The sequence below is a fragment of the Syngnathus typhle genome, linkage group LG17 (assembly GCF_033458585.1).
Source record: "Syngnathus typhle isolate RoL2023-S1 ecotype Sweden linkage group LG17, RoL_Styp_1.0, whole genome shotgun sequence".
NCBI classification, from domain to species: Eukaryota; Metazoa; Chordata; class Actinopteri; order Syngnathiformes; family Syngnathidae; genus Syngnathus; species Syngnathus typhle.
This window is the reverse complement of record NC_083754.1, coordinates 6,002,914-6,030,679: the sequence shown is the minus strand read 5'-3', so window position 1 is coordinate 6,030,679 and position 27,766 is coordinate 6,002,914. Positions and strand designations below refer to the sequence as shown.

The window sequence follows — 27,766 nt, the reverse complement described above, 5'->3', positions numbered from 1 at the left end:
CAAAAAAAAAAAAACTCAAATCAAAGACATTTATTTATTCTTCAACATTTATTTACAACATTGTAAAATGTACATCTACATAGAAATATACAATACAAATATAAAGTGGTTGCATGTACAGGACCAATACACATCTCCACCAAACAGCAAAAGCAGAAAACATTGTCGTCCTTGAGGCAAAAATACAGCACTACAAAGTTGCCCGACCTACACGCAGCACAGAGGTAGATTTTCCCTTAGTTTTCATATTTAAAGGCAGAAGGGAAAACAAAAAACCTACAATATCTGGTCACTTTGTCATTTGTGTAAATGCACCGTGGCGACACAGATTAGTAAGAAATTGCTAACAGCGTCTGTGGACACTTCCAAATTCTCCACAACCGCATGATTCAATACCACACCAGCGAGGACTTAGAATTCATTACTTCACAGGATACTCTTGATTGTTAACATTGAACCCGATTTTTGAAATGGGAGACCTCGCATGACATCCGTTGCAGTACCAAGACTGACTTGTGAGAGGAGCCAAAGTGCATCCAGACTGCCAGAAAAACAGAGAACAAATTACAACGCTTACATCTCACTGATCCTTTTAGATTTGAATTAAAACTTATCGATTAAATGGTCTCATGGGGACTGATTTCAATTCAACCCTTCAGACATAAAATATTTTCCCAGGCCAGCGATGTCATTTTCCTCCCAGTTGGGGTTGACTTTGGCATTAAGTGTTGTCGTATCTGCTACTTCTGGATGCATCGACACATTTGATCGGAGAATGCGAGTTAAAACTTATTTTCGAGAGTAAGGGGGGTGGGGGGGGGATAGGGCATCAATCTTAATCTGACATACATTCAGAACATTGCACTTTGGAGCCGCAGACAAGACATTAAGAAAATTAATTTTGGTCACAATACAGACCCAACGTGCTCATAAAAATGCTAATTTGTGACCACAAAATACTAAATCGTGGCCACCAAATACATTTTCTTATTTCAATATTATAATTTGGTTGTTTTGGCTGGATTATGTCTTGCTTTGTTAATCACGCTACACATCTGAATCCGAGGTAGCGTTTCATTGTGAAGTCAGCATTCACATTCATCAAATAGAAAAACAAAAGTTCCATATCAATTTGCATTCACAACGATGTTTGGAACAGCGAGTTAAAGACGACAACCCGGGAAACAAGTTCCCTCGACAATGCTACATTGACTCGCTAGTTTGCTCCGTTTCAGCTGTGAAAACGATTAGCGGGTCGTGTAATGGGAGATGGATGAAAAAGTGCTGCCTGGGAAAGGAGCACGAGGGTGAGCGCAGGGCAAGAATTCATATGGAAACATATACGAATGTGACATGAGCCTTTTTTCACGTGTGCTTGGTCAAGGCATGAAGCGGGAGGGGCTTCTGGCCGAGCGGGATCAGACAGGGTCCCGGTTATGGCATGTGTCCTTCAGTAATCCTGGCCTGACTTGTGCGGAGTTGAGGTACCCCGCACAGAGATCCCCGTCGTTGCCCATTTGGGGGCTTTGCTTGTGTAAATCTTGGTGTTCCTCGGTAAGAAGGTCCTGGAGTTTTTCATTTTGAGGACTCCGATTTGATGCCACCATGGAGATCTTCGCCGACTCAAGTTCCACTCTCCAGTTGCATAAAAAAAGCCCCCCTGACACATTGCTGCGGTGTCACAGGACGAGGGAGTGACGCCGTCCGCTGACGCGGGTGCGCTGCTCTTTGGGCCCCGAGTATCGGGTTGCCGTCTTCGGGCCCTTTCGGAGAGTCACCTGTTCCGGGGCGGGAGGAATGCCGCGACTGACGCGGCCGGTGACGCCAGCAGTGACTTTGGCGGCGCTTCTGCATAGCGAGGGAGCTCTGCCAGTGCGCGTAAATATGCACGCGGTGTGCCGTACATATTTGCTGTGTCTCCTTGGAGGTTGTTTTGACACTGGACACCTGCTTGATGATAAAACACTATGTGAGACACGGTGTATCGCTCCTTGCCAATCCAAAACGGTCCAGACTAAACAGATCCGGAGCGTCTGTACATCGGCCGTCCCCAAAGCTCGGAAAAGCGAGGAACGAAGGCATACGCCGGAGGTGGAGTGCTAGCTTTTTCAGTCAGCTCTCCAACCTCCGCTTCGGAAGTTCCGACACTTTCCCCCTCTCCTCGCGTACGCTTCACAGCGGACACTGCTCCGAGGCAAAGGAGCCTCCTTCTTTCTTTTTTCTCCTCTTCCTCTTGTGGACGCTCCAGCAAGCGATGGCCATCAGCAGAAGCAACAGCCCGGAGACCAGAAGCACCAGAGACACCACCTTGGTCTGGGGCAAGTCGTTGTAAGCGTAGGTGACCCCCGTTCCTGCTGCCCCAATCACCAAGGAGATGATTCCAAAGGGGAAGATGCAGCGGTACCAAGACTTCTCCATACCCCCCGTAGCCTGGGACAGACGCTCCAAGGAGGAGAGCACCTCTGGGACTTTGGCACTTCCGGCTTCTAAGGACTGGCTCTCTTGCGGCTGGCACGCAAGGGGCCCTGTGGTGCAGCCCATCCTTGCTGCAGGGGCAGGTGAGTCTTCGCTTGAGCCCCTTTTGTACAGTCACTTGGATAGAGAGTCCAAACAGAGAGACGAGGTCTCTGCAGAGAGGAGTAGAAGCACCTTTCGGTTGAAGTTGGTCTGAAAACAACCCTCACGTTCTCCCCCTCCCTTTGTGAGCGTCTCTACTCTGACTCTGGCAGCACATTGTGCACTGGGACTGAGCGCAGTGGCGAGGCTCATATAAAGCAGCGTGGAAGGGGGAGGAGCTCTGGGGGAGTCCGAGTCCTCCCATTGGTGCTCTTTGGGGTGACGATAGCAGCGAAGGGGAGCGTTAACAGCTTCCAATTTTGTCCCCCCGCATCTCCCCATCAATGCCTCCCATTTGTTGTATTTTCGATGTTATCCAGTCGGGGGAAAAAAAAGCCAGAAGCCGACTGCGACGTGACGGAGAATCCCTTTGACGTAAATTTGACATGCTCTGCACCACTCTGCAATAACAAAGGTGTGTCGCTTCACCATGTAAAAACTCCCTCCTGATGAAGGGGGTCTTCATTTGGACATCTACCCACGCCTTTCCGTGCAGCGAGCAGGCAACGTGTACATGCATAAACGCTGCTAGCCATACCCTCGCTCAATATCAAAGTGGTGCTCGGGTTACCCGATCTCACGTGGCCAGTGAGTTGAGAGTCTTTTATGACGACCAAAACGAATTAAGGGTTGAAAATTGCAGGAAGTAGAATGACTTTGGCCGTCTTCCCGTGATTCGATAAAAAGACGGCTGCTCCTCAAGGCCCCCATTACGAGATAATTGAAGACGTAATATTCTCATATGTATGCCAATCACATAAGATCTTCCGAGATAAGGTATACTTTTTTTCCTCCCGTAAGATACGGCACACTGTTTTGCTGTGATATTCCAACATCTTGCTCAGGGGAACGTTGGAAATGGAGAGTACCACACACCCATATGCAGCTGAACACGGTGACTAAGCGGCCAATGCTGTTGCGCCAAAGGAGAACTCGAGAGGCGCAGAAGCCAAAAACAAAAGATGGGAACAGGAGAGGAATGTTTTTATAAGCACTGAAGGAAAAAACATGTTCAAGAGAAAAACGGAGATTCCTGGGGGAGCTTTCGAGTTTCTGTGGAATTTCTTTTTTAGCTCCTGGGGCAAAATGAGAGATTCTTCAACTCTGGGTGAGAGGCGGGTTCCATTGAGGTCATAGGAATCACGGAGACAAGCGTTCACGCTCACATTCAAAACCCGTTGATGACCTTGTTGGCCAAGCACGGCAATTTTTTTCATTGCGGTTATGCTTAGACTCCATGAACCCTACCTGGCAGGCGGCCACAACTCGTATTTGACAAGTGAGTAATTCTGTTGATAGCTACGGTTGACATCGGAAACAAAGTGTCGTCCTCACCGGAAAATGAGGATATTGGGAAAAAGAGAAAAACGGGCATGAGACAGGCAGGGCGAGGCCAAGCGGGCGGGAGCGCTGACCTGGTGACAGCTGAATGATTCCGGTCAGAGAAAGGCCGCGCTAGGTCGGCGCCACCACAACTTGGACCTGAGCTGATACAACCTGCGGAGGATGCTGTCTGACACTTCTGATCCTTAACGGGAGATCGGACTTTTTCTTTCTTGAGTGCTCTTATTAAGATTCACTCGGTAGAACATCTGACCTTCAGCTCCTTTTCTACCCCAGGAGGGAAATGTTGGCATTTCCAGATCGTAGCATACGGCCGAGAGCCTCCCCGCGTGTATCATCTCAGCCTTGGTGTGTTCAGAGAGCAGGCTTCTAACACCCACGTCCTGCTGTGTGAACTCGGAGCCACCTGCCGCCCCGTCTGGCAAGTCCGAGGCCATCCGCACGTCATCTGCGGGCGCAAGCCCTCAAGGCCTCTTTCAAGGCTTCCGACGTATTCCCCCAACGTCACATTTGCTCAGTAAATAAACCCACAATGGCATCACAGATGGGGAATTACTTTGTACTCTGCACACTTCACTTAGAATGAGCCATTTTAGTGACAGCTTTTAATTCCCCAAAGTCTGTCGCAATGGCTTGAACTTCTTGACGGTTCTTTTATCTTTATTGTCCGAGATATTAACTACGCGAACGACTAGTTTTCAAAGTTACACTACGTGGGGCATTTTAATAGGAACCACATCAACTAAGAGTTTCGAGCGATTTTATGCTCAAATGTTGAACTAAACAATCATAAACAATGTGGTCCTTGACTTACTTTGTTGCGCCGGTTGAGTCGCCACTTTTTATTGCGAATGGTGGTCCAACTCTGCGAGTCCCCTGCAACAGGCGATGTAGCAAACAGAAAAATGTATTCCAAGTTGATCCAAAACAATCATTTTGAAAAGAGGATCAATCCTTACGCAGGCTCAGAGTCCAGGACGATGGCAGGGAAACGCTGACCTCCTTCACCTAACAGGGAGTACAAGTCTCTCAGCACACTGCGGTTGGTACAGGAAGGGATGATGGACGCCAGTTGAGGGGACAGAGCGTCCACTAGAGCCTGTGACGAGGACGGGTAAACGCCAATGGCTCATTGCAACGTTTATGAAATATTGCAGAATGAGTGCATTGCGCAGTACTCACCTGCTGCAGGTGAACCTCCTGCTGGAGCAGAGCCACTCGCATCCTGACGCCCTCCAGCTGTCGCAGCTCGGCCTCTGAGGCGTAAGTGACGGTCACAGGAAGACGCCTCGTGATCGCCTCATCTTGCACTGGCTCGCCGGCGTGAAGACAAACGCCCTCCGGCTTACATCGATCCCACGCTTCCCACGCTGGCGAAAATTGTTTTTAGAGCGGGAGCAACCGTAAGCCTAAAATATTTGGTGCCTTAGCTTGATGAGCCAGGGCGGCCCAAATGGCTTTCACGGGAAATGCATTATGGGAAATTAATTTTTAATCGCATGGGCCACCTGCCCACCCCATCAAGTGTCAAATTAAACTACCAAGTAAATATCTAATCCATAACTGAAAATGGGTTAGGGTACTAATTGTGGACTAAATGTGACCATGGTTCCCTTTAAAATGGAATTAGCATAGTAATAATGAAAAAACCTTGTTTCGCTCGCTCTGCAACATTCCGAAGCTCTGTTGCGGTTGTTTGCAGTGTCTCGGGCGTGAGGCAGGAGGAGCAGTTTTCTTTCAACCCTGCAAGGATTCAAACGATGCGAGGTGTTCAATGCAAACATGCTTTGAAGATGTTATGGCTTGCAGTCTGGCAAAAACAACAACAATTGAGTCAAGGAGAAGCGCAAGAGTGAAAATTCCTAAGACAACCACTTCCAATCAGCTCTCGGACTTCTGCCAAGGTCAAAGCATAATCAAAAAGCCTGGATTGGATTCAAAATGTCATAGCTCTTCCTCTTCTCATGTTTTACTCTTCTGCCAAGGTTAATTAAAAACTTCGACTGTACCCGCTTCCCCGCTTTGCTCTGAGGTCTGCTGATCCAGAAGGTTCATCGTTTGGCATTGCTGGTCGAGTTCAGCAACCTGGTGAGTCAGTCTGTCGACCAGACTTTCGATCTGCTCTGGGCTTCCAGACGGCCAGTCCTTGGGAAACTGTAAACGTCACATTAACAAAGTATATAAGTATCCATACTGCTGGACCAAATTATTTCCTAGATTTGCAGGACCATCGGTTGTTGAGTCCCATTCAAAATGCATTGTGTGATTATTTGAGGGCACTCTGGGAGTCTAGTCTTCAATAAACTTTCTCACACACGTCGACTGTGACGATGTGCTAACCGCTACTCGAGTGGGGAAAATGTGCGTGAGAGTCTTCCCACCAAAATTTGGCAGGGGTCACTCGAAAAGAGGAAGGATATACCGTTGCTCTCATTCTCTCCATGAAGCGACTCCTCCCCGCCGCAGGTTTCCTTTGAGCGTCCATCACTTTGTCCCACATTCTGTCGAGGAAGGAAATGGCCGAGTAAGGAAAGTAAGAAACGACCTGTGTAACGGTCGGACGAATACGGAGCGATTTTACACACCTGTTTTGCTTGTGCCTCAAATAAATCCACTCTTCCTTCTGCTTGCTTTGTCTGGATGGAGACAAATTAATGTTGTTGCTGTTGGTGTCTCAAAATGGCAGACATAATGTAAACAAGTCACGTTCCTATTTAGGTCAAGCATGTTGTACCTTCTTGGTTGAGGCAGACCGTGATCTCCCATGTCTCCTTTGTCATGTGACGATGTAGCATCTGAAACGTTGGTCCGGTGCTCACCACTTGCTGCGATATTTCCTTCAGCGATGCTCACTGGGGCAGTCTGCCGAACACTTTTTACAGCGTGATGTTGGATGGTTTTCAAACGGGTCCCATTTTTACTAGTGGTATTTTTACACCTTCCGGGACCACAGGTGGTCGAGGAGCTTGATGATGTCACGGACTTTTGAGGTGCTTTTTTGTCAGTAGTGGTGGATTTTAGGGCTGTTTTGGTGTTTGTCGGATTTCCAAAGGTCTTTAAAGTCGCCTTTTTGGGTTTGGCAGCAAAGTCATTTCGAAACTGAGTGGGTTTGTTTCCCTTGTGGTCTTCACTGGTAAGCCTTTTGCCAGTGCGCACGCAAAGAGCTTTTTCTAATGCTTTCTCAAGCAGCATCATTTCTTGGATCTCCTCTGGAAATGATGTGGTTGGGTCTAAAAAGATACACAAACATTAGCTTCATATTTCCTCAAATAGTGGCCCCATGTCAGGCAACTAATTGCAGTGTGATGCACCCAGCGCCATCCACTTAAATAAATAAGCACCTCAGCGCAAATAAAAGACATTTTCCTTAGGATCAAATGTTCCTCCAAAGTGACTCAGTTTTCAATTGTTTTCAATATACGTACATATTTTTTTCTTTTGTTTTTTTCTTAATATTACCGTTTTTTTTTTTTAATATTACCGGTCAGAGCGTCATTAGTCGGTTCTGGTTCTTCTGGAGCAGTCCTGGAGGGAAAAAGCAGAATGGGACTAATCATATATAATTAGGAAATTTTAGCAACAACATACAAGTCAAATTAAAATGTATTTAATATGATCCACGATATAAGCTTTAATTAAAAGATGACATTTTCGTCACTTAATATATGACAAAAGCAATAAAATCGTGCCCGTTTAATACACTTATGTAAATAACAATACGTCACATCACGTCAAAAAAGGCACTGCTGGGATTCGAACCCAGGATCTCCTGTTTACTAGACAGGCGCTTTAACCAACTAAGCCACAGCGCCAGGTGCCCGCTCAGGCCACAGCTATCAAATTGAATCGACAGCAACTAGGTAAATATTACTGGTTCTTGTCGAACAAAAAAGGGTACTTACAGGCTATGTAGAAGGTCTTTGTATAACTGAATGCGACCATTTACCCTCGCCTGTTCGTCTTTGCACGACTTGATGGCTGTCTCGACAGAGGTAAGCAGCGACATACTGTAGTTGTGCTGTTCTGGACTTTAAAAGAACATAAAAACGGGATGAGTTGATTCGAAAGCGTCGAAGTGTGCCGTTATATTTCCCCCCAAAACTAACAAGAAATAATACGAATCTACATGACGTATACGGAAGTAACTGACAAAAAAAGTTAAAATAGTACTATGAATAATGAAAATTCTTGAGCCAAATTACCCCGTTTGACAAAACATGAACGACTTTTAATTACATAAACACCGACAAATGCAGGAACGCGACTTTGTATCCTCGTGGTTTGGAAACTGGCCCTTAAGTTTTCCTGGTTTCAATCACATGATGATATCACGTGATGCTCTAAATATTCTTGGGGGTGGAACTTGACATGCGCAGTGGACGTCTAGTTCAAGTGGCCGGAGTGAAGGTTAGTACGGCGTTATGGCAATATCCCATTGTGCCCTTTTAAATCTGAACTCTAAAAGTGTACAAAAATAATCATAATATGCTTAAAATTTAAATGTGTCGACCGTCTTGTTGCGAACGAGACCTTTCTAGGTATTAGCATGCGTCTTGTTAGCAAAGTTAGCTGTTGTTATTGTTGTCATAATGACGTTTTTTTGCAAAACTCTTCCTAACAAAGAAGCAATGTAATAATCGTATTGAGACGAAGGTTGTAAATCTCTCATCAAATAAAAGTTGACCAAATTGTAGCCGTGACATCCATAATCTACGTGAATCACACCGGCCCTCTTTGTCTTGCTGTTTTTTGTTTGATTGCTAGTATTTGTGTAGTTAAACTACCGTTCTGTCCTTATAACCTACAGTCCTATTTAACTCTAAACCAGGCCTGTTTTTAATCAGCTTTCAACCGACCGTTGCTTTGTCATTTTCCCAGAGGCTGCTATCTTGTGGAATCACCACCACCATAATCTCAGGGAAATCAACACCACAGTAGGGCCACCTCTTTTTCCTGATCTGAACATCTGGCTCCTTGGTAAATAAGTAAAACATTGAAGCAGAAAATCCATTCACTCTTTGACCCAAATTCAACTAGGATGTACGCCTTTATATTCTTTTGATTCAGATCTTTACTCACACAAAGTTAACACAGGTTACAGATTTGTTACTAAGACACATTAGAGCTGTTATTTAAGAAAAACATAATGCACAATGTTATTTCGTCATTTTTGTTCTGTCATCAATGCATGCGGCTGCTTCGTATAGTATAAGGCAAAGTGATTACTCATCACAAACGGTCAAACGCTTTGTACCATTGTACACAATACAACGTCGGACGTCACATTCGGCAAGCAATACAGGTGCTGTATCCGAAATTCTGACTTGACAAAGCTAGTAATTGTCTGTGGCACCTCACCAAACACAAGCACTGAATCCTGTATTTATCACCACTATCAATCACAACTTCGATTTCTCAAGAACATTATTTTCCATTCAATCTTACACTCTTTGGGGCTTTCCACATTTTTGGTGTTTTATGATTTCTAGGGGCGGCAACCATCAGACAAGATGGCCGCAACGCCAGAGACCGTGTCCAACGGAGAAGGGCCCATGCACGAGGAGAAAGACGACACCCTCAGGTTAAACCTCTCTTGGATTTTTAGTGTTTTTTTTTTAAAACAGAACCGATTGATTAATGTTAAAGGATCATTTTTACAAGTATTATAATATCACACCAAACTATTTTTCTGACACCGAGAACAGAAAACTAAAATGTTGACATAGCAGCATCAATATTCGTGACTACAGGACATAATTCCATTCTTCTCCCCAGGCCCGATGATTTATCAGAGATGCTGGCTGCTGGTACCAAAGAAGTCCATGAAAAGGCAGAGAACACACAATTTGTGAAGGACTTCCTGAGGGGTAGAATCCGCAAAGAGCTCTTCAAGGTGAGGAACAAAGATGAAAGCAACACAGACGGCTTAGATGGAAATGAAATCACCATTGCTATTTTTTGCCATCAGCTGGGCGCCGTAGCTCTCTACTACACCTACACAGCCATGGAGGAGGAAATCGAGATCAACAAAGAGCACCCCCATTTCGCCCCGCTGTATTTCCCGGTCGAGCTGCACCGCCACGAGGCTCTGGCCCGCGACCTGGAATACTTTTACGGCCCCCAATGGAAGAGCGAGATCAGCTGCTCCCCGGCCACACAACGCTACGTGGAGCGCATCCACCGAGTGGGCCAGGAGGACCCGGCGCTCCTGGTGGCCCATGCCTACACCCGCTACATGGGCGACCTGTCCGGGGGCCAGGTGCTGAAGAAGGTGGCGCAGAGAGCCTTGAAGCTCCCTCCCACGGGAGAGGGCCTGGAGTTCTACCAGTTCGACGCCATCGACAACGCCAAGGCCTTCAAGCAGCTTTACCGTAGCCGCATGAACGAGCTGGAACTGGACGTGGAGACCAAGGAGAGCCTGGTGGACGAGGCTGTCAAGGCCTTCCAGTTCAACATGGAGGTAAGATGCCACTCTTGTAATTTAGCCAAGTACAGATACTTTGTACTGAGGTAAATCCCAAACTGAAAACCCAAGACAGACAATATTAACAATGGTTACGGGCATGAACAGGTTTTTGACGAGCTGGAGGAAATCGGGAAAACCTTCCAAGAAGAAGTCTCCGAAGCAGGAATGCCCGTTCATGGAGATACGGGAGGTGACATCAGCAAATGTCCCTACTATGCTGCCAAAATAGGTACGCTTTTGTTTTCATAACATACTTAGCACTCGGCTTACTGAGCTCTTTCATTTTTGTTCCTCTCACTTTAGTAGCAACAGGTGGGACGGCGTACGCGTGTCAACTGGCCATGGCCATCCTGCGGCACCCCACAGGGCAAGTCCTCATCGCCGCGTGGTTCGCTGCTTTAGCCGGCGTGGCTGCCTGGTATCTGATGTGAGGAGGGAAAACACCGAAGGGCGGGATGCTGGAAGAAGGCCTCAGGCTCAAAGACCAAGTCAAGTGTATTGAAAGCAGCCTCGTGCAGCCGTCGGAAATCTGCCTGGATGTGATATTCCAATGTGTTAACCTGATTAACCCCTCACCCTGTCTATTATTTTTTCTACCTCCTTTGCACCATCCGTCCGTCCTGTGATGTCATCACATCAGGTTTTCTCACTTTCCCCTAACTTGACAGATGATCGAAGCACAGGTCTTGATGATGTTTAATGATAATTACTTGGTTAAAACATACTATGCACATGTTGCGGATGAGCGTTCTTAATGAGTGTTTTTGGCTCGATTTGACTCAGGAAAGAAGACGGTTTTACCAATAGAGCGGTTTATTCCTTACACATAATACTATTTGATATTGCAGTGTGCTAAACAGTTGATGTACTGCTAAAATAAAAAATGATTACATTTGATCATTCCTACACGGGCCTTTCATGTTAACTATTTCCTCACGTATCCATTTATGCAAGTGCAGAGATAAATAGATGGGATAAATATTTTTTTCTTATCACATATATTAAAAAATATCCCAAGTAAGATCTGGTTAGTAGAATATTGTACAATTTATTAGAAGAATCTATAGATGTGCTTTACAGATGTCATCTCAGCTATGCGCAAGATCGCAATCCGTTTTATTTATTGGATTGGACAATAATGAATGGGATATAAAAGAGCAACGGAGGAATTGTGGTATGATGCTTTGACAAGTGAATGATTAGTGCTAAGTATTTGGGAATTATGCACCAAGGCTTGATGCATTAATTAAAAAAATGCCTTTTTTTTTTTTTTTTAAACATTGCACAGTTTGACCCCAACATGAATGACAGATCAGTTTAATATGCCAAAGGAATCCATATTAATAACACATACTATTTAGCTTATAGTATGATGGTGTGGACAAAGGAGATTGTTACTGTTTTTTTTTTTTTTTTTTTTAATGGAGTAAAAATAGGGCCCATTACATGAAGGCCTATTTGAGTATTTGATGGCAAGTTAGTTATCAATTTATAAAATAGTTTGTCTGTTGCATTCGTATTCTTTAATTCATACTGTGGACATGTAGTGAAATTGCACACTTGAGTGATTTTAATTTGAATGCTGACATGTTTATTTTTAACTTCTGTATTTTCCCTCACGACATGGTGATATTATTTTAAAGGACACTTCAACTCTACTTTCAAGGCGATACTGAGATCGTATTGTATTTTGGAGACTCTTGAGACAGTCAAAAGAGGGCAAAGCACATGTCCGGCATGATAAGTCTAATGGAAAACAATGCATGCACTTGTATTGCTGCTCTCATTATCTGGACAAAACTCTGCTGTCTGAAATCAAATAAAACCCATGTGACTGATATATGGAATCATTTTTTGTTTTTCTGAAGTGGATCCAATAGATTGACACATGATAAGAAACTAAATGCTTACTTTTACATTTATTACATATACACAAATTTGATTCTCCGGAAGGCCAGGAAAACTAAAATAACATGAGCGTGTCAACATGAAAGCACGATGAACAGCAGGGCGTGTAGTGACAAACCTTTCATGATTGCGTCTTCGTATATCATTTACGTTTGTGGATGAGGAGACTGCTACGATTCGCCATCTTTTACGAGTCGTTGGGGCTGAAGTGGATGAAGCGTTTTAATCAGCCGAAACGGGATCTTCTTTGCCTTGTGGGATGCGTGCGGGAACGCCGAGGGTCTTTACGCGGGACGACCGAGCCTCTCAACTCCAGGAAGACCTCTTACCTGGAAGACCATCAGAAATACACTTGAAATGCGATGAGGACATCGGAGCCCGATAGCCACAAACCAGAGCTGTACTCGTCCTACCTGGTTTGTGGCTGTCAGGAGGAACTAAACAATTTCTTGAGTGTGGTGAAAAAGCCCTCCTCTTGTTTCAACTGGCCTCCTTTTGTGTCAAGCCTTTCCTCAAATTGCTTACCACTGCTGCCCCCTCCTGGACACACATTCACCCCGCGTCAGACATTACTCGATACCATCTTCCGGTAAATGATCCACTTAGTCCCTTGGTAAATTAACTACTGCAAAACGAAGTGGTGCTTCAATTTACAAGTGAACTGATTTGTTTTGTTTTGTTGGGGGGGCTATAACAAATCAAAAGGCTTTCCCACTCATTTCAAGGTGGAGAAATGAATCGAGTGAAATGAGCAACATCTACCTGTGGCGGTTGCTGTGACGCCGTTAACCGTTCCTTCCACATTGGCCTCGTCCTCAGCGTAGCTCAGGAGTAGAGCTCTCTGCCGGTCCGTCAGCATCCTTCAAAGAGCGTTAAAAAGAAAAAAGAAAAAGCAACCGGCGTTATCCAAACAGGTCAGGTCTTGCGATGAATATCTACACGTCCCCCTCAAATGTCTTACTTGGGTACTCTAACTTTGATATGGACATAGTGGTCTCCAAATCCGTAGCCGCTGATGCGGGCGATTCCTTTCCCTGCCAGGTGGATCCTCTGGTCTGTCTGTACGCCTGCTGGGATCTGATCCAAGGACCAAAGTCAAATACTTCACCACTGTTGTCGTCACGAGGCTTTAAGTATTTACCGCTAAATTGAGCGTTTCGTAAAGGCCTTGCGTCTTGGCCGTGCCACCCAGGATTGCTTGCGCCACAGAGACGTAAAGGTCCGAGTGGATGTCGGCGCCATCCCGTCTGAACATTGGGCTCTTTTGGACCTGAAACCACAAACCGTTTATACTGAAGGATGAATTCCTGTCATTCCCTTAAAAGTTTATTTACTCAAATGCAGATCTGATCTACTCACCCTAAACGTGATGAAGATCTCCTTCTTTCCAACAGGCATTCGCACAGTCTGGCCATCCTCCACTCCTGAAGGAAACAAAGAAACATTCAACTGTTATTTGATATGTGTTACTTTTATTGCTGATGGCGTTCACAATGGCGGCGTGACGGACCAGCGGGCACAGGAACCGTGACAGTTTTCCTCTGCTTGGTCTGTCCAGTCCCGCGGCAGGTGTGACATGGGTTGGAAATGACCGATCCCTTGCCGCCGCAGCGTCGACAAGTAGAGCGCATCACAAACGGTCCCGTGTTCACCGTTTCCTACGGGACATTTATTGTGGTAAGGCACCCATTTGAAAGGAAATCTGCATTAGTGTTACAATGGTCATGGCGCATCCAGATGTTTACTAAAATGATTACAATTCGAGCCTGAGCCACATTCATACATGCTTAGGAAGGAAGTGCGTAGAAGAAGATAGTAGATAGTATTACCGTGCCGGAGCCATTGCAGTAGTGGCAGTGCTGGACCTTGGAGCCGGGCTCGTGGCCCTTCCCGTCACAGCGCTGGCAGGTGGCTTCAGTGTTGACTGTCATCTCCTTGTTGACTCCCTTGGCTGCCTGAGTGAACGTCAGCTCCATGAAGTACTGTGCAAAGAAACCAAAATACAAATGCAAACACTTTTTGATAAAAATGTTGATTTCATGACAAACAACAATACTGGGAGGAGATAAAAACATAAATGAAAAGAACACCAACAAGCGTCACATAATCTCTCAAAGCATCATCGTAATCTAGACAACTGACCTCCTGCGGCTGTTCAAAAATGGCATCAAAGTCTCCGAATCCCTGTGCTCCGGAGAATTCCCCAAAGATCTTGCGGAAAAGCTCCTCAGCCTTCACGTTTTGCGTCTGCCCGGACCAGTACTGCTGCCCGCCGCCTGCCTGTCCGGCGTTGAAGCCCGCTTGGCCATACGTGTCATACTGCTTCCTCTTTCCTTCATCGCTGAGGACCTGAGGAATAAATGTTATAGTGGTTTGAGTCTTCAAAAAGAAAAAATCATTAGAAAGCTAGAAGGGTAACACTAAACCTCATAAGCTTCAGCCAGCTGAGCAAATTTCTCCTTGGCTTTTGGGTCGTCTTTATTGGTGTCCGGGTGGTACTTTTTGGCCATCTGGGGGACGACAAAGAAGCACACTGATAAAAGAGACAAAATACGTGTTGTAAATCTGACCGGCAAATGCGGACCTGATAGTAGGCTTTCTTAATCTCCTTCTGGGTTGCTGTGCGAGGTACCCCAAGGACCTGGTAGAAGTCCTGCTTATTGTTGGCTGAAGTGCTTGTATGAAATCCGCATTGAGCTGCTTTGAATCCTGGGGGGTTAAAAGCCAGCCCAGATAAATCATGTAAAAAAAACTACAAATTTTGGTCGGGAGTATCAATTATGAAACAAGGAAAAAAAAAACTTAAGTCAAACATTGCTCAGCTTTGACGATATCTACAGAAACTGTATACTTCAAAGAACACTCAAAGAACAATATCAAAGAATTGTGAGATAATTCATATCAAACTGCAAAACAAAAATGACACCTAAATAAAGCCTAGCATTAGCCCAATGCTAAAACCTAACGTCACAAACCTGGTAGCCCTCTCAATGTCAATCCTTTCCCAACAGCGCCACATGCCTTGCTCCCACCGGTCCAAAGCGTCCCGGTTCCAAACGTGCAGACGCCCCGGAGCGAGCCACGAGAAGCGGTGACAATAGCGCCCGTCGCACGGAGGTGCCGGTGGTGCTCAGACGACACGATGAGAGTTAACCAGCGTGAGGAACAGCGGGCAGCAGAAGACGCCATCATTCCCTCACTAATCGTGCACTGCGCCTGTCCGGAAGTCTACGTCACTGTATAGTTGCGTCATATTTGTTCTGGAAATTTACCTCTTGAAATGTATGAATTGAAAAAATGGATAGTACTAACATGAAAAGCAGGAAAATAGGTTTCCAAATTAAAGTTGTTAGAATTGTAAAATATGGTTCAAATAATGTAAATATTAGTTCATTTTAGGAGCGTGTAGTTGGCAGAGCAAACGCTGCCACCTGCTGGTGTTTATGAAAACCTTTATTTCGTAGCGATAGATAGATACCATAAGAAAGCATCATCCGTTTGAAAAAGTCTGAAATACACTTTTTGGAAAGAAATATAGATTACGGTTTTTTTTACAAGAAAATCCAGTTAATGTTTTTATGACAACAGGAGAATCTAATATGATAACTGTATTGCATCAAGGTCTAAAAAATCTTTAACTATTTGTGTTATCTCAAATAATAAATGGCCAGAAGAAATTTGACCAGAATGACAAATTACATAAAGGCAATAATCATGACCACCTGAAATAATTCTTATTATTTTTTGTCTTTATTTTTTAATACACGCTGAAGCCTATAAAGAATGCAATTAATTTATTTTCGTTCGGCATCTGTACACAATACACTTACACATGTATTTATTTACGAAAAGAAATACTTTTCTCCCTTAATAATAAAATAAGCATCAATAGCAATTGCATCAGTCAAAACTTTACAACATTACTAAAGTGTCTTTAGAGAAACAAAATTTACATTCATATTGTACAAACATTTTGTGGAACCGCGCAAATGGCGAACACGTCAGCCTTAAACTGCACAGAAACAGTGTTTGCATGCTTTTTCTGTGCTTGATTTGGTTTTCTCATTATGTTGGCTCAAGTGAACACTTGTTTGAGTGTGACTGGTTGTTTATCCAGAGTATAACAAACCTTCCCCCTCTTCTCAGCTTGGATAAGTTCCAGCTTTCCTGTCATCCTAACTAGGATAAGTGGAATAAATCAGATCCCCAGCCACCAGGCCGCGAACTAGTACTGTGCGGCACAAAACGATTGTAGGAAAAGATATTAATTTGTAAATCTGCATCTTGAAGTTTTGATTTATAAATCAGGCACAGACTGGACAGAAGAAAGACGCTCACAATTTCCCCAAGATGGGACCGGCAACAACTACTCCATTGAGTGTTGCTAAAGCTAAGTTGTGTTGTTAATCACTTGTTGAAAAATTGCTTAACGTGAAACCGGTCTTCAAAAAGAGTTTGGGGACTCTTGGTTTGATGTAAAAAAAAAAAAAAAGAATAAACCACGGAGATCGTCCACTTAAGAGATGACAAACACTTCCAAGAGGGCAGCCACTGAGTGCATGCGGTAAAAGATGGCAAAAGGCAGTCCGACGTTCACGATGGCCGCCCACATGTTAAAGTCGTAGAATTCCGTTTCAGCCGGGTGGTCAAACTGGGGGCGAGCGCCGAACGCCGGCATGATCCACAGCTGGCGAAAAGAAGCAAACGTTAGCAATTTTGTTGTTTTAAAATAGTTGAGTGTAAAAGCTCAGCGATGGGTTTGGCAAGTTGGTAAAACGATACTCACAATGATGTTGGCCAACAACAAAAAAACGGAAACTTCCTTCAGGACTCTCCTCTTCCACGTCAGTTTATGCGGGTAGTGCACGATGCGGTCAAACGGGTTCACCGCCGGCACCTCCATCTCAGGCTTGGCTCTTATTTCCGATCCTTGCAGACCATCCATCTCTTTGCTGTAGTGCTCCACGGCGTAGGTGTTGGTCATCGTGGTTATGTGCTCATGATGTTGTTCTTCGTGGAAAGGCTCCCGGTGGAGACCTTCGACGATGAAGAAGTTCTGCAGCCCGATCTGGATCACCATCAGTATAGCCCAGGTCAAGTTGAGCCTGTTAAGGTGGCCCCGGGCTCCGGATGCCACCATGGCGACTATCGTGAAGTAGCTGATGATGAACTGCCCCATGGAGGTTCCCACCAGCAGGCCCACGTCCAAGCTACGTGTGGGGTTCTTCTCTGAGTCATGTTCCCGGCGGTCCAGCTTGTAGATGGTGGTGCCGACCAGGGTGGCCACTAGCATCAGGCTGATAATCACGATGTTTATGACAAAGTGGATCAACAGCGCTTGGTCTCTCTTGCTGTGGTCATCTTCTTTGTCCTCATTCATGTCCATCTCGTACACAATGAATGTGGCCAGGCCGGCGAAAACCAGCAGAACGCCCACCAGGGGGCCAATGAGTGCGTCTTTCAAGTGGAACTTGTGTGCGTGGCCGTGGCTGTGCGGGTCGTGGGCCTTGCCCAGTCGCCCGACGTTTTTCCACATGACGTAGGCCATGGCCGAGGCGAAGAGGCTGTACTCGATGTTGAAGGGGTACAGGTAGAAGTAGGCGTCTTTGAACATGGTACAGGACGTGTGGCTGCAGTTGCATTGGTCCTCGCCGTAACTCGCTGCGGCGGGAAAAGAACGCGAGCTTATCAGATCCGCTTTGAAACTCAAATGTGGTTTTGAGCTCAAACGATTCTCAAATGGCATCTTCTGTACCTTTCTGGATGTAGATCATCCGTCCCCAGAGCTTATGAGAGCTGTTGTCATGGTGGTCGTCGGATCCGTGCGTGTCGTTACCGTGGTCGCCGCCGTTATCGCTGCCGTGGTCGTCGCCATGGCCGCCACCATGGCCGCCGCCATCTGGGTGGGCTGTTTGGTGCAGGGACTCGTCCGTGACCGCAGCCATCCACAAAACCAGATTAATGGAAAGGACGAGCATCAGACCGCACCTGCCGGGAAATGATTCAATACAACTTAATTCTTCAAAAATCTTTTATTTACTACACATAATGTTTTATTGCTGATCGATCCATGCCAGCAACTTATAATGACAGACGGAACAATAAAAAATGCTTTCACTAGAGGGCAGAAGGTCAGGCCATGAGATTTTCTCATGACTATGTGGCTGAACCGGATTTTATTTCGTTCATAGTTGACTGAAAAAAGAATGGTGGTGCCAATTTTTTTCTCGATTCTCCACCTATTAATACTTGCGTTGCTGCTGCTGTGACGCAAAAACGTTTTGTGGTTGCTAAATCCACCTTTAGAGACACAGGCAGCTTCATGCATGTGTTTGAATGGAATGATTTGAAAATGATTTACTATTGTATATGCGGATTTACGCTTAAGCACTTCTTTGTATAATGAGATGGAACTTGAGTCTATTCTCACGCTCATGCAGTTCAGAATTTAACCGAAACATTTAGGGGAAAATAGACCGCAAGAGTCGAACAACAAGTTCAGAACCACTTGTGACTTCAATCCAGAACTCAGCGTCAACGTGTCTATCCATCCATCGTCCGTCCATGTTTTTGTACATATATTAAAGGGCCGTTGCCTGTTTTAAAGTGAAAAATCCAAATCGTGGCTTACCGTGTAAGGTTCCTTTGGAGCTGTACGCAGTCTTTGGCATGGACCCACATGAAATATGTCTGATAACAAATTTCCCAGTTAAAACCTTTGGGGGTAATTCCAACAATAGCTATTGTAATGAGCATGCACACTTGACATTTACCTGCACAACAATGAAAATAAGTTGGACCACAGGAAAAACAATCTTGATGGCCGACTCGCAGTGGAGGTAGCCGACGTAGCTCGCTATCTTGAAAATGTCCATGATGATACTGAGGAGTCCAAAGAGCACCATTCCTCCTGCGGAGCAAGATGGACATTATAGTGACACTTATGTATTCGGAATCAACCCCCCCCTCCCCAAATATAGATTTGTCAAGATTCCATACCCCTGAGCCAAACGGGTCCGGCGTGTTGGTCCCTGTAAGCCACTGCGTTATCAATTCTGGCCGTGAAGATGATGTAGTAGATCATCCAGATGCAGGTGAGGATGAGGATGATGACCATGAAAACCTGGAGGTCGGACATACTGATGTCGACGTGCTCGTAGGCGCTGCCGCTCACCAACGCGATGCCCAACATCAGGATGTTGATAAAGATGACCCCGGATAGAATCCATCCCCAGTTTCTGTCCCTTTCCTTATTGGGAGAACTCGTTGTTTTGTTCGGGTGCTCGGACTCGCCCGTGTTCTCCGCCACGGCGCCGTGGTGGGAGTCGACGTCGTGACCGTCTTTGCTCATCCTGCAGGGTTCACAGAGCTTCCCGTCGGCCAGACAGTTGCATGGGAAGCCCATGTTCAAGCACATGTCCTGCGACATAACATTGCATTTGAATGACCGGTGGCATCTGTGCGCCTTTTCGAGACGTGACTGGTTTTACAAGCTTGTGTGCCGTTCCCCGTAAAGAACCCGCCCATGTTCAAATGTTTCCGTGACTGGAATCAACATAATTGACACTTTGAGATTGCAACACAGCTTCGGCTGAGTTCGTCAGCAAATGGCACATAGTTTCCATCTCTTGCCAAAGTCACAATACTCAATACTTGTGCTTCATACAAAGAGGAACAAAACAAACGCACTGAATGGAACTTTTTACTTTCACCTATAGACAGTTGGCAAAACTTTTGTAGTGTTCACACAGTGATGAAAAAAAGCTAAGTAGCGTTAGCTCTGATTTTCACGCCATTTAAACAGCATATTCTAATATGTTTGCTGACTTTATTAAATTTTTTAAACGCCATTTAATCTAAAAAATAACTCGTTAAGATTTACGCTTTTATAAGAGTGACAGAGCAACACTGTGAACCGGCTAACAAAAAAAAGGTAAATTACTAATGCTGACAGGAATGATGCACTTTTCTGTAACGTTAATAAGTCACATGTGCGCCATCATTGTTATAGACTAATAAATCCCCCAAATATCAATAAATCAATCAAAATCTCATCTACAGTTGAGTTTACCTCTGTCTATTTTATTTTTATTTTTTTTTGCGTCTGCGGAAGGTAACAAGCCTATTTTGAAAAAAGTAACAAGCCTATTTTGACAAAGTAAGTAATAGAAAGTACAAATGTCCGTTTTCAAATGAAGGCATTAAAAGTAAAAATGTCAGATTCCTAATAAGTCTTTGTACATTGTTAACTCTCACCAATAGCATGCACTCATTCAAAACACCCCCAAAAAAGAGAATGCGGAGGTTGGGAACTTACCTGTAGGCTAACTTGACGGCAAGTGTGGGATGCAGAGGTGTCCGTTCCCCTTTTTATAAGCACCCAAACAGCTGGAGGAGCCATAAAGGTCAATAAATCTGTCGTGAGCCGCAAAACATATTGTGGCCAAACAAGGCCTGTTTTGCTCAAAATATTCCACTAAAGTTCAAAACCTAATTCCCGGTAATACTTTTTTTTCCCCTTAATTCCCATCGCACACTGAAACCGGTTCCTTCTCATAACACACATCAAATGTTCTGTTTGTATATAATTTCTCGACAGTTGACCTTTATGTACATTTTACATTATGAACATCCGAATTTTCTCATTCGCAGGACCGGTAAAGCCAACTTTGACTTGACCGTCACAATTTCAGCATGATGGAAATTCACTGAATAGGCGTGAGAAGCAAATACATTTGCCTATCTTTGATTTGATGCTTGAAATGAATACTTTCAGGTTTTTAATGCTGTTCAAAGCTCCTTTTAAGATGTTTTGTCTATTTCTGTGCATTGTCATGCAGGTTTCAATTGAGTCTCGTGTGAGAACTCGGATGCATCCATTTTTTTAATATACTTGGTTTTTTTTATTAGTTGCCATGCAAGATCCTTGTCAAGGTGGAGTCAGGTGGAGCGCATTTTAAACATTGCAACAGCCCGAATAAAACGTAGAACCTTCCTTGTATGCGCCCGTGGTTGTAATCAGACACATCAGGCTTAAAATAATCTCAACCTGTTCCAATGAGGAAGTTCATTTAGGTCATGCATATATGCTTCCAGTGAGGTGAGACTTCAACACCAACAGGTTTGAAGAAGGCCTAAAATTTCCGCCTTCCAGTCAGTCAATAGGTCAGGGAATGTTTTCCCAACAAAGCCTGATCATCAAAATCTATTCAGAAAAAAATCTATGGGCAAAAATCAATACCAAAAGAACAGTACGTTGCTGCTATAACTTTTTTGTTGCAGCAGTCGTAGTTATTTTGGTGGTACCAGTAGTAATAACAAAGATATAATCATAGAAAGAGTCGTAATGACGGTGGTAGTATTTCCTCATTATATTTGGAGTACTCGTGAGGGTCCCTCATGTGTACGTGTTTAGGAGCAGATCGGCCACGGGGGAGCAGTGTTTAGGCTGCCTGAGCGATGAGCGACCGCGTCGTCGCCTCCCTGGATACCAGCGACGCGCACAAGTCTTCGGGACTCGGGAGAGTCCGGACACCGACCGACTGACCGACGCTCGGCAACTCCGCTATGAGGTTAACGACGAGGACTACGGCGGTAGCGGAGGTGCCGCTTTACTGGTGGTGTTACTGGCGTTACTGGAAGTGTCGATGAAGCCAAACGAACCAGGACGGACTAACGGGTCGCCATGAATGACAGGTACCACAAGGCGGCCCGGGACGGCTACCTGGACCTGCTGAGGGAGGCCACACGCAAGGAGCTCAACGCGCCCGATGAGGATGGCATGACACCGACGCTATGGGCGGCCTACCACGGGAACCTGGAGGCTCTGCGGCTCATCGTAGCGAGGGGGTGGGTACAAAAAAAAAAAAAAAAAAAAAAATCCGGCACACCTACACCAGACAGGTGTTAAGTTGTTTCTATGTACTTTCAGTTTTTGCCATTTAATAAAAAAAAAGTTAACCAAAATATAAGAAATACGTGTCTGCAAAGCAGATTCGTGTTTATATTTGAACAAATCTCCTAAACACACACAAACCTTATATGGTGAGAATGTCTCGTGCAGAATGCCGTGCTTGTAAAATCCGTGAAAGCCTCTATCACACAATTGCCCTATTGTTAATAATTTTATTATTTATTTGTTAATTAGTACGACTTCATTACAAAACTTAAACAATGGGAATTGTATGTTGGTGAAAAGGTAAGGCGTAGGTGGAGAAAGATGATTCAATTATGATGAAATCAATTGGTATGAAAATGATTCAAATAGCCATTTATGGAAAAGTCACCAGTTTGCGATAAAAAAAAAAAGAATCCATCTATTGGATAACCTTAAATGAGATTTATTTAATATGCGACTTTGCCCCCCCCCTATTTTATGTATTTATTTTTTTTATCATTTTTAATGGACAACATTCAATCTCTCACTCGAGAATGCTCTTGCGTGTATTTGACCAACCCCAAAGTCTGCTATGTGAAGGTCCACATGGTGTATATTGTATGACATTAGAGGAAGATAAAGATGCGGAAGGTCCTAGACGTGGCGCCAGCAAATGACTGGAAGCAGCAACAACCAGGCAGAATTTCTTGTTTGGTGACTGTTTTAAAAAAACATGAGCCTTTGTTCGGGGGTGGGAAGACTTTCTATGAATTTAAGAGTTTATTTTAACCTGGATTTTACATTTAAATAGCAAATAATAATTGGATAACTGATCATTGAACTAAATAACTGTCCATCAAACATAAACTACATACAGATTGACTTTTTTCCCACCCTAGAATCAATTAATTAAAATATATTTATAAATAACAAAATAAAATATATTAGTCATATGCATTTCACACACCAATTTTATAGCTAATTTTACACGTATACGTAACAATCAGAATAAGTTATTAGGTTATTTTTCAAATAAATAGTCGATTATCGATATAAACTTTTTAAACAGTTATTTTTAATGAGTTGTTGAACTTGTAAATCATCCTTGGTTACCCAACTTGGACACATTAAGACGCGATAGACGGCCTAACGAAGCTAGCATTGATGTTGCATTGATTTGAACACCAATGCTGCAGCAACTTACGTGGACAAGCAGTTTAATTGAGCTCCTCTCCAAAAAATGATTAATATTACTGCAGCTAACTGAGCAGTCATTAGTGTAATATACAATATGTATAAATTAGCCTGCCCGCTACTGCCCACGTAAGGAACATTCACCTTTATTAATTTTCTACTGAATCTACAAATGACCTGGCCCACCTGTTTTGAAAAATCTTGCTGCCCTTGAGCATAAAGATGTGTCCGACTGCACTACCCTCGATGGTTAGCAATACACAAAGGCAGAAGATACTTAGTTATCTTTAACGCCCGGCAGGGTGGTTTAATGACGACTCTGAAATGTCACTACGCCGTCACGGCGTTCAAGGTCATGTGCGAGTTATCGCATTTCATTAAATGCTCTTCAGCCATGCGTTCCCTCTTCAATATTTTACTGCGCGCTCGCCGGAACGTCCACGTTGGGGCCCGTAAAAAGCATGTGAATTACGGCGCCTCCCTAAATGGCCGCACTGTTATGGATGCCGTTGGCGTGACACTTTAACAAGAGCCGGCGGCCATCGTTGTGACTTTTATAACGTGGCTGTTATCACAAAAGATCGCGCTTGATAAAATAAGCAGTGGATCGTCCGTTTAGAAGATAAAGCGGCACGGCGACATTTGTGTTGGCCTTTTACATAAACATCCTGTTTGTCGGAGCTGTTTAAACAAAATTGTGACCAAGTGGAAAAAAAATCTGAAAATGGGCCGACTTTTAGTGGAAGCACAAAAGCGTGAGGCACCGCTAGGATGGTAAAGTACAAAACAGGCTCATCGTTAACGGCTGACCTGTTTCGCTTGCAAGTCAGAAAAATGGGCCTATTATGACGCCGCCTTAATTAAAGCCTGTGTCACACGAACAAATGATTCAGGTGCTGTGAGGCTGTCATATTAGAAAATTCCAAATTTTTACCACATCTCGTGATCAAACACAGACGATAATACGAGTAGTCTGCTGAACAAAACAAAATCTACCAATTCCTACGGAATCTGTGCAAACAACCGTCCCCGCAGGCCTGTAAGGACATAGTATCCCTCGAATGATACATCATGTACTAACATAAATAACTGCCATTGAATGATAACGATGAGCGCGTCTCAGGAACATGCCATGCTCGGCGAACGGGCGTTATGTAAAGCAAACGTTCCGTAGTGAGATAAAAGACACTCGAGGGGTAAACAAACGGACGACCCTCTCGTATTCAGCGTTTTCAACGACGGCACATAAATTAGCACGCATAAAGCTATCACCATTCCTTACGTTATGTAATCCGAACTGAGAATATCATAAATTACTTCAGATACAATTTACATGTCATATTTTAATGTTTACTTATAGCCTGTTGATGATTTGTTCGAACCTTGTGGCACATCATTTAAGTACGCAGCCTTATATATTTTCTCCCCCCCGATATTTAAATAAATTCACAGGTTTCTTATTTGAAGGTGTGTAACAATAGGGAAAAATGGGAAAATCTTTTGATGCAACCACACAAATAATTTGCCTTACCCATTTAGCGTCCACTCGGCACTTTCGATTACTAGTACGTGAAAAATATCAGACAAATTATCGACACATTCTTTAAAGCTCGCGCTACAGGATGTGAAAGATGCACATTGTGCTACCAGTCATGATTAGACTTGAGGAATGCGTCTGAGATCATCCGCCATGCACAATTATGCGGTGGGAGCCGACTGAAACCTTTTTGAAAGGCCGGCGTGTAACACGAGCCGGGGTGGCCGAGCAGTAGCGGCGACAAGCCGTAGATCAAATTGCAGCCGCTGTGTGACTCTCAAGGAGGTGACAACAAGGTTTGCTGGGAACTCAAAACCGATGGTGCCGCCATGTTTTGAAAAAAGGCTGACATGTTTTTCAAAAAGTGTTAGCATAAGCAATTGAACCCCGTTGTGTTTCACAGAGGGAACCCTGACAAGTGTGACATCTGGGGCAACACGCCTCTCCACCTCGCCGCTGCCAACGGTCACCACAACTGCCTTTTCTTCCTGGTGACGTTCGGCGCCAACATCTGGTGCCTTGATAATGACTACCACACGCCACTCAACATGGCCGCCACCAAGAACCACATGGACTGTGTTCGCTACCTGGACTCCATCGCTTCCAAGCAAATGGGGCTCAACCCCAAGCTGGTCAACAAGCTGAAGGAGCGGGCGTTTCGAGACGCCGAGCAGCGCATCAAAGATTGCGCCAAGATGCAGAAGAAGCACCATAAGCGCATGGAGAAGAAGTACCACAAGGAGGCGCCAGAGGCATCCGTGTCGGATGTTATGAGTTTTTCCAGTTACAGCAGCGGCTCGGTTAGCCACAAGGTGCGCAACTTGGACGAGGCCGCCGTCGGTGTGCCATATTCGCAGGTTGTTTACGTTTAAAACCGTGCGGCGAATATTAGCAATGACTCAACGAGCGTTCCAATGTACATCATTGAATCTCTGCTTTGTTTCTACCAGGCTACTCTTCAAGCCACAAACCGAGGGAAGACAAAAATCCAGAAGAAGCTGGAGAAAAGGAAACAAGGAGAAGGGACCTTTAAAATCTACGAGGACGGGAGGAAGAGCGTGCGCTCCCTCTCTGGACTCCAACTGGGCAACGACGTCATGTTCCTCAAACCCGGAACGTACGTCAACCCTAAGGATTACGGCCGCCGCAACATCCGCGACATGTTCCCCCGAGATCACGACGACACCATTTCACGTGCCATCAGCGAGCCGGACCTCCACGGAATCAACGCCGATCACTCGGAGGTCAGCACGGACTCGGGACACGATTCCCTGTTCAACCGGCCCGGTCTGGGCACCATGGTCTTCAGGAGGAACTACGTGAGCGGGGGGATGTTTGACATGGGCGATCCGGACGGAACCGAGGGCTCGGGTCACTCTGTGCATTTCCGCGGCAGACTGCACCCTCGTCCCAGTCTGGACGAGGACAGCATCGGAAGCGCTCGCAGCCTGCAGGAGAGGAACCTGGAGGAACTTCCTTGGGAGGAGGTGGAATTGGGACTGGATGACGACAATGAGGCCCTCACCAGCCCTTTGGAGGTCTTCTTGGCCACGCACGGCATGAGCGAGTTCTTCTCCATATTTAGGAGGGAAAAGATCGACCTACAAGCACTGCTGCTCTGCTCTGACCAGGATCTCAGGAGCATCCACATCCCTTTAGGACCCAGGAAAAAGATCTTAGATGCCTGTCAGAGACGCCTTGAGACCATAGAGGACCCCGAGTGCATTGATGACACTGAACTGTGAGTAGTTCTCATTCCTCCATTTTCTATATAGCAGCTTCTTCTCCTTATATGTTTTTTTCTCCCCGATCGTGTTGTACAGATGATTGAAGCGGAGGTGGAAGCATCACTGCAAAGAGAGACGACTAAACCATCTACCTCTACCATGGAGAGGATCCATGTCAAGATTCAAAGTGGTTGAACAAACTTGTCGTGTCATCGGACACGTTTGCCCCCGTGGGGTTGACTGAGACTCTCATGTTGTCTTTTACACACTTTACATGCATATTTTTGGAGCATGCCCCTCGATGTTATTAATGCAAAATCACAATTTCTTCGGCCTCAAATTTGCAGGCCAGACAACTGCATACTTGCAGTTATGTGTGAACTCGAGCCTTGACACTTTTACAATACTCGCTTATCATCATTTGTTGTAATTGCACACGCTGTGTAGTGCATGTCGAGTCAATATTTATGTAGATAATGTCAGTCATAGCGATATCTTTGAAGGATTTTATCGTCTCTGTGTACTTTTCTCCGCACAGTGTTAATGTGTTAGTATTTGGTTTATATTATGCAATAAATGCGCTGGACTTCATGTTTGCGTATACTTTCTCAGCGTTTGCACTTTCATTCGCAGAGTAAGTATGTTGTCATTTTTGCAGGATTTTAATGTGTTTGATTTATTATCTGTTTTTTTCCTCCCATCATTACAATCACATTGTGATTTGTTTTTTTGTTTCCATGAGTAGAAATTTATGCAAGGAATAACCCATTGGAATTTGGTGCCGATCCAGATATCAAAGGAATAACCCATTGGAATTTGGTGCCGATCCAGATATCAAATCATTTATTTTCGTTCAGTTGCGATGGTACCAACCCTCCGCCAAAACAAAGGATACTCAAAATCTGTGTACACTGTCAACCTTTGACATTGCGTAATTCATCTAATCCCCCCCCAATTACATAACTTGCCTGGCACTGACCTGCAGGAATGTGACGTCACACTCGCTTCGTTAAGAATAAAACGACCGTAGCCCATTAGTAACTGACGCCACCACAACACTAGTCATAGGCTAAATATTAATATATGGAAAAAACACG

At 44.7% G+C, this 27,766-nt stretch overlaps 5 protein-coding genes and 1 non-coding gene across 16 annotated transcripts; 2 read left to right on the top strand and 4 right to left on the bottom strand.

Moving 5' to 3' along the window:
* Positions 1–29: 29 nt before the first annotated feature.
* Positions 30–8,305, bottom strand: LOC133170006 (tubulin epsilon and delta complex protein 2). 4 transcript variants are annotated; one of them, XM_061302624.1, is made up of 12 exons: positions 8,163–8,305; positions 7,863–7,988; positions 7,442–7,485; positions 6,695–7,190; positions 6,546–6,596; positions 6,383–6,461; positions 5,970–6,114; positions 5,611–5,703; positions 5,143–5,330; positions 4,920–5,059; positions 4,775–4,836; positions 30–541 (listed from the first exon to the last, which is right to left on the bottom strand). In XM_061302624.1, exons 1-11 carry the CDS (start codon positions 8,177–8,179, stop codon positions 4,803–4,805), a joined length of 1,413 nt encoding a protein of 470 aa, XP_061158608.1. In that variant the 5' UTR covers positions 8,180–8,305; the 3' UTR covers positions 30–541; positions 4,775–4,802. The 4 variants fall into 4 exon arrangements, with proteins under 4 accessions (XP_061158608.1, XP_061158610.1, XP_061158611.1 ...); XM_061302626.1 differs by having other exon boundaries at positions 8,197–8,304; XM_061302625.1 differs by lacking the exon at positions 30–541 and adding an exon at positions 2,505–2,627.
* Positions 7,691–12,266, top strand: hmox2b (heme oxygenase 2b). 4 transcript variants are annotated; one of them, XM_061302680.1, is made up of 7 exons: positions 7,691–7,820; positions 8,839–8,937; positions 9,450–9,541; positions 9,736–9,853; positions 9,929–10,420; positions 10,532–10,655; positions 10,730–12,266. In XM_061302680.1, exons 3-7 carry the CDS (start codon positions 9,471–9,473, stop codon positions 10,855–10,857), a joined length of 933 nt encoding a protein of 310 aa, XP_061158664.1. In that variant the 5' UTR covers positions 7,691–7,820; positions 8,839–8,937; positions 9,450–9,470; the 3' UTR covers positions 10,858–12,266. The 4 variants fall into 4 exon arrangements, with proteins under 4 accessions (XP_061158664.1, XP_061158665.1, XP_061158663.1 ...); XM_061302681.1 differs by lacking the exon at positions 7,691–7,820 and adding an exon at positions 7,824–7,952; XM_061302679.1 differs by lacking the exon at positions 7,691–7,820 and adding an exon at positions 8,302–8,367.
* trnat-agu (transfer RNA threonine (anticodon AGU)) lies at positions 7,699–7,772 on the bottom strand. Its single transcript has one exon. It is a non-coding gene; the product is annotated as a tRNA-Thr (tRNA).
* Positions 12,267–12,326: 60 nt separating the features above from the next.
* Positions 12,327–15,540, bottom strand: dnaja3a (DnaJ heat shock protein family (Hsp40) member A3a). 2 transcript variants are annotated; one of them, XM_061302619.1, is made up of 12 exons: positions 15,310–15,540; positions 14,919–15,043; positions 14,761–14,844; positions 14,477–14,683; positions 14,164–14,316; positions 13,845–13,992; positions 13,694–13,758; positions 13,476–13,604; positions 13,296–13,411; positions 13,097–13,194; positions 12,748–12,874; positions 12,327–12,663 (listed from the first exon to the last, which is right to left on the bottom strand). In XM_061302619.1, the coding sequence occupies exons 1-11, from the start codon at positions 15,524–15,526 to the stop codon at positions 12,762–12,764; spliced, it is 1,455 nt and encodes a 484-aa protein (XP_061158603.1). In that variant the 5' UTR covers positions 15,527–15,540; the 3' UTR covers positions 12,327–12,663; positions 12,748–12,761. The 2 variants fall into 2 exon arrangements, with proteins under 2 accessions (XP_061158603.1, XP_061158604.1); XM_061302620.1 differs by lacking the exon at positions 12,748–12,874.
* Positions 15,541–16,062: 522 nt separating this feature from the next.
* LOC133169986 (proton channel OTOP2-like) lies at positions 16,063–19,828 on the bottom strand. The gene is made up of 6 exons (XM_061302595.1): positions 19,334–19,828; positions 19,108–19,244; positions 18,966–19,024; positions 18,090–18,322; positions 17,121–17,995; positions 16,063–17,021 (listed from the first exon to the last, which is right to left on the bottom strand). Exons 1-6 carry the CDS (start codon positions 19,761–19,763, stop codon positions 16,851–16,853), a joined length of 1,905 nt encoding a protein of 634 aa, XP_061158579.1. The 5' UTR covers positions 19,764–19,828; the 3' UTR covers positions 16,063–16,850.
* Positions 19,829–21,464: 1,636 nt separating this feature from the next.
* On the top strand, positions 21,465–27,260 carry ush1ga (Usher syndrome 1Ga (autosomal recessive)). 4 transcript variants are annotated; one of them, XM_061302631.1, is made up of 5 exons: positions 21,465–21,937; positions 22,031–22,183; positions 25,346–25,799; positions 25,893–26,683; positions 26,766–27,260. In XM_061302631.1, the coding sequence occupies exons 2-5, from the start codon at positions 22,116–22,118 to the stop codon at positions 26,767–26,769; spliced, it is 1,317 nt and encodes a 438-aa protein (XP_061158615.1). In that variant the 5' UTR covers positions 21,465–21,937; positions 22,031–22,115; the 3' UTR covers positions 26,770–27,260. The 4 variants fall into 4 exon arrangements, with proteins under 4 accessions (XP_061158615.1, XP_061158613.1, XP_061158614.1 ...); XM_061302630.1 differs by having other exon boundaries at positions 21,466–22,183; positions 25,346–25,754; XM_061302628.1 differs by having other exon boundaries at positions 21,466–22,183.
* Positions 27,261–27,766: the final 506 nt, after the last annotated feature.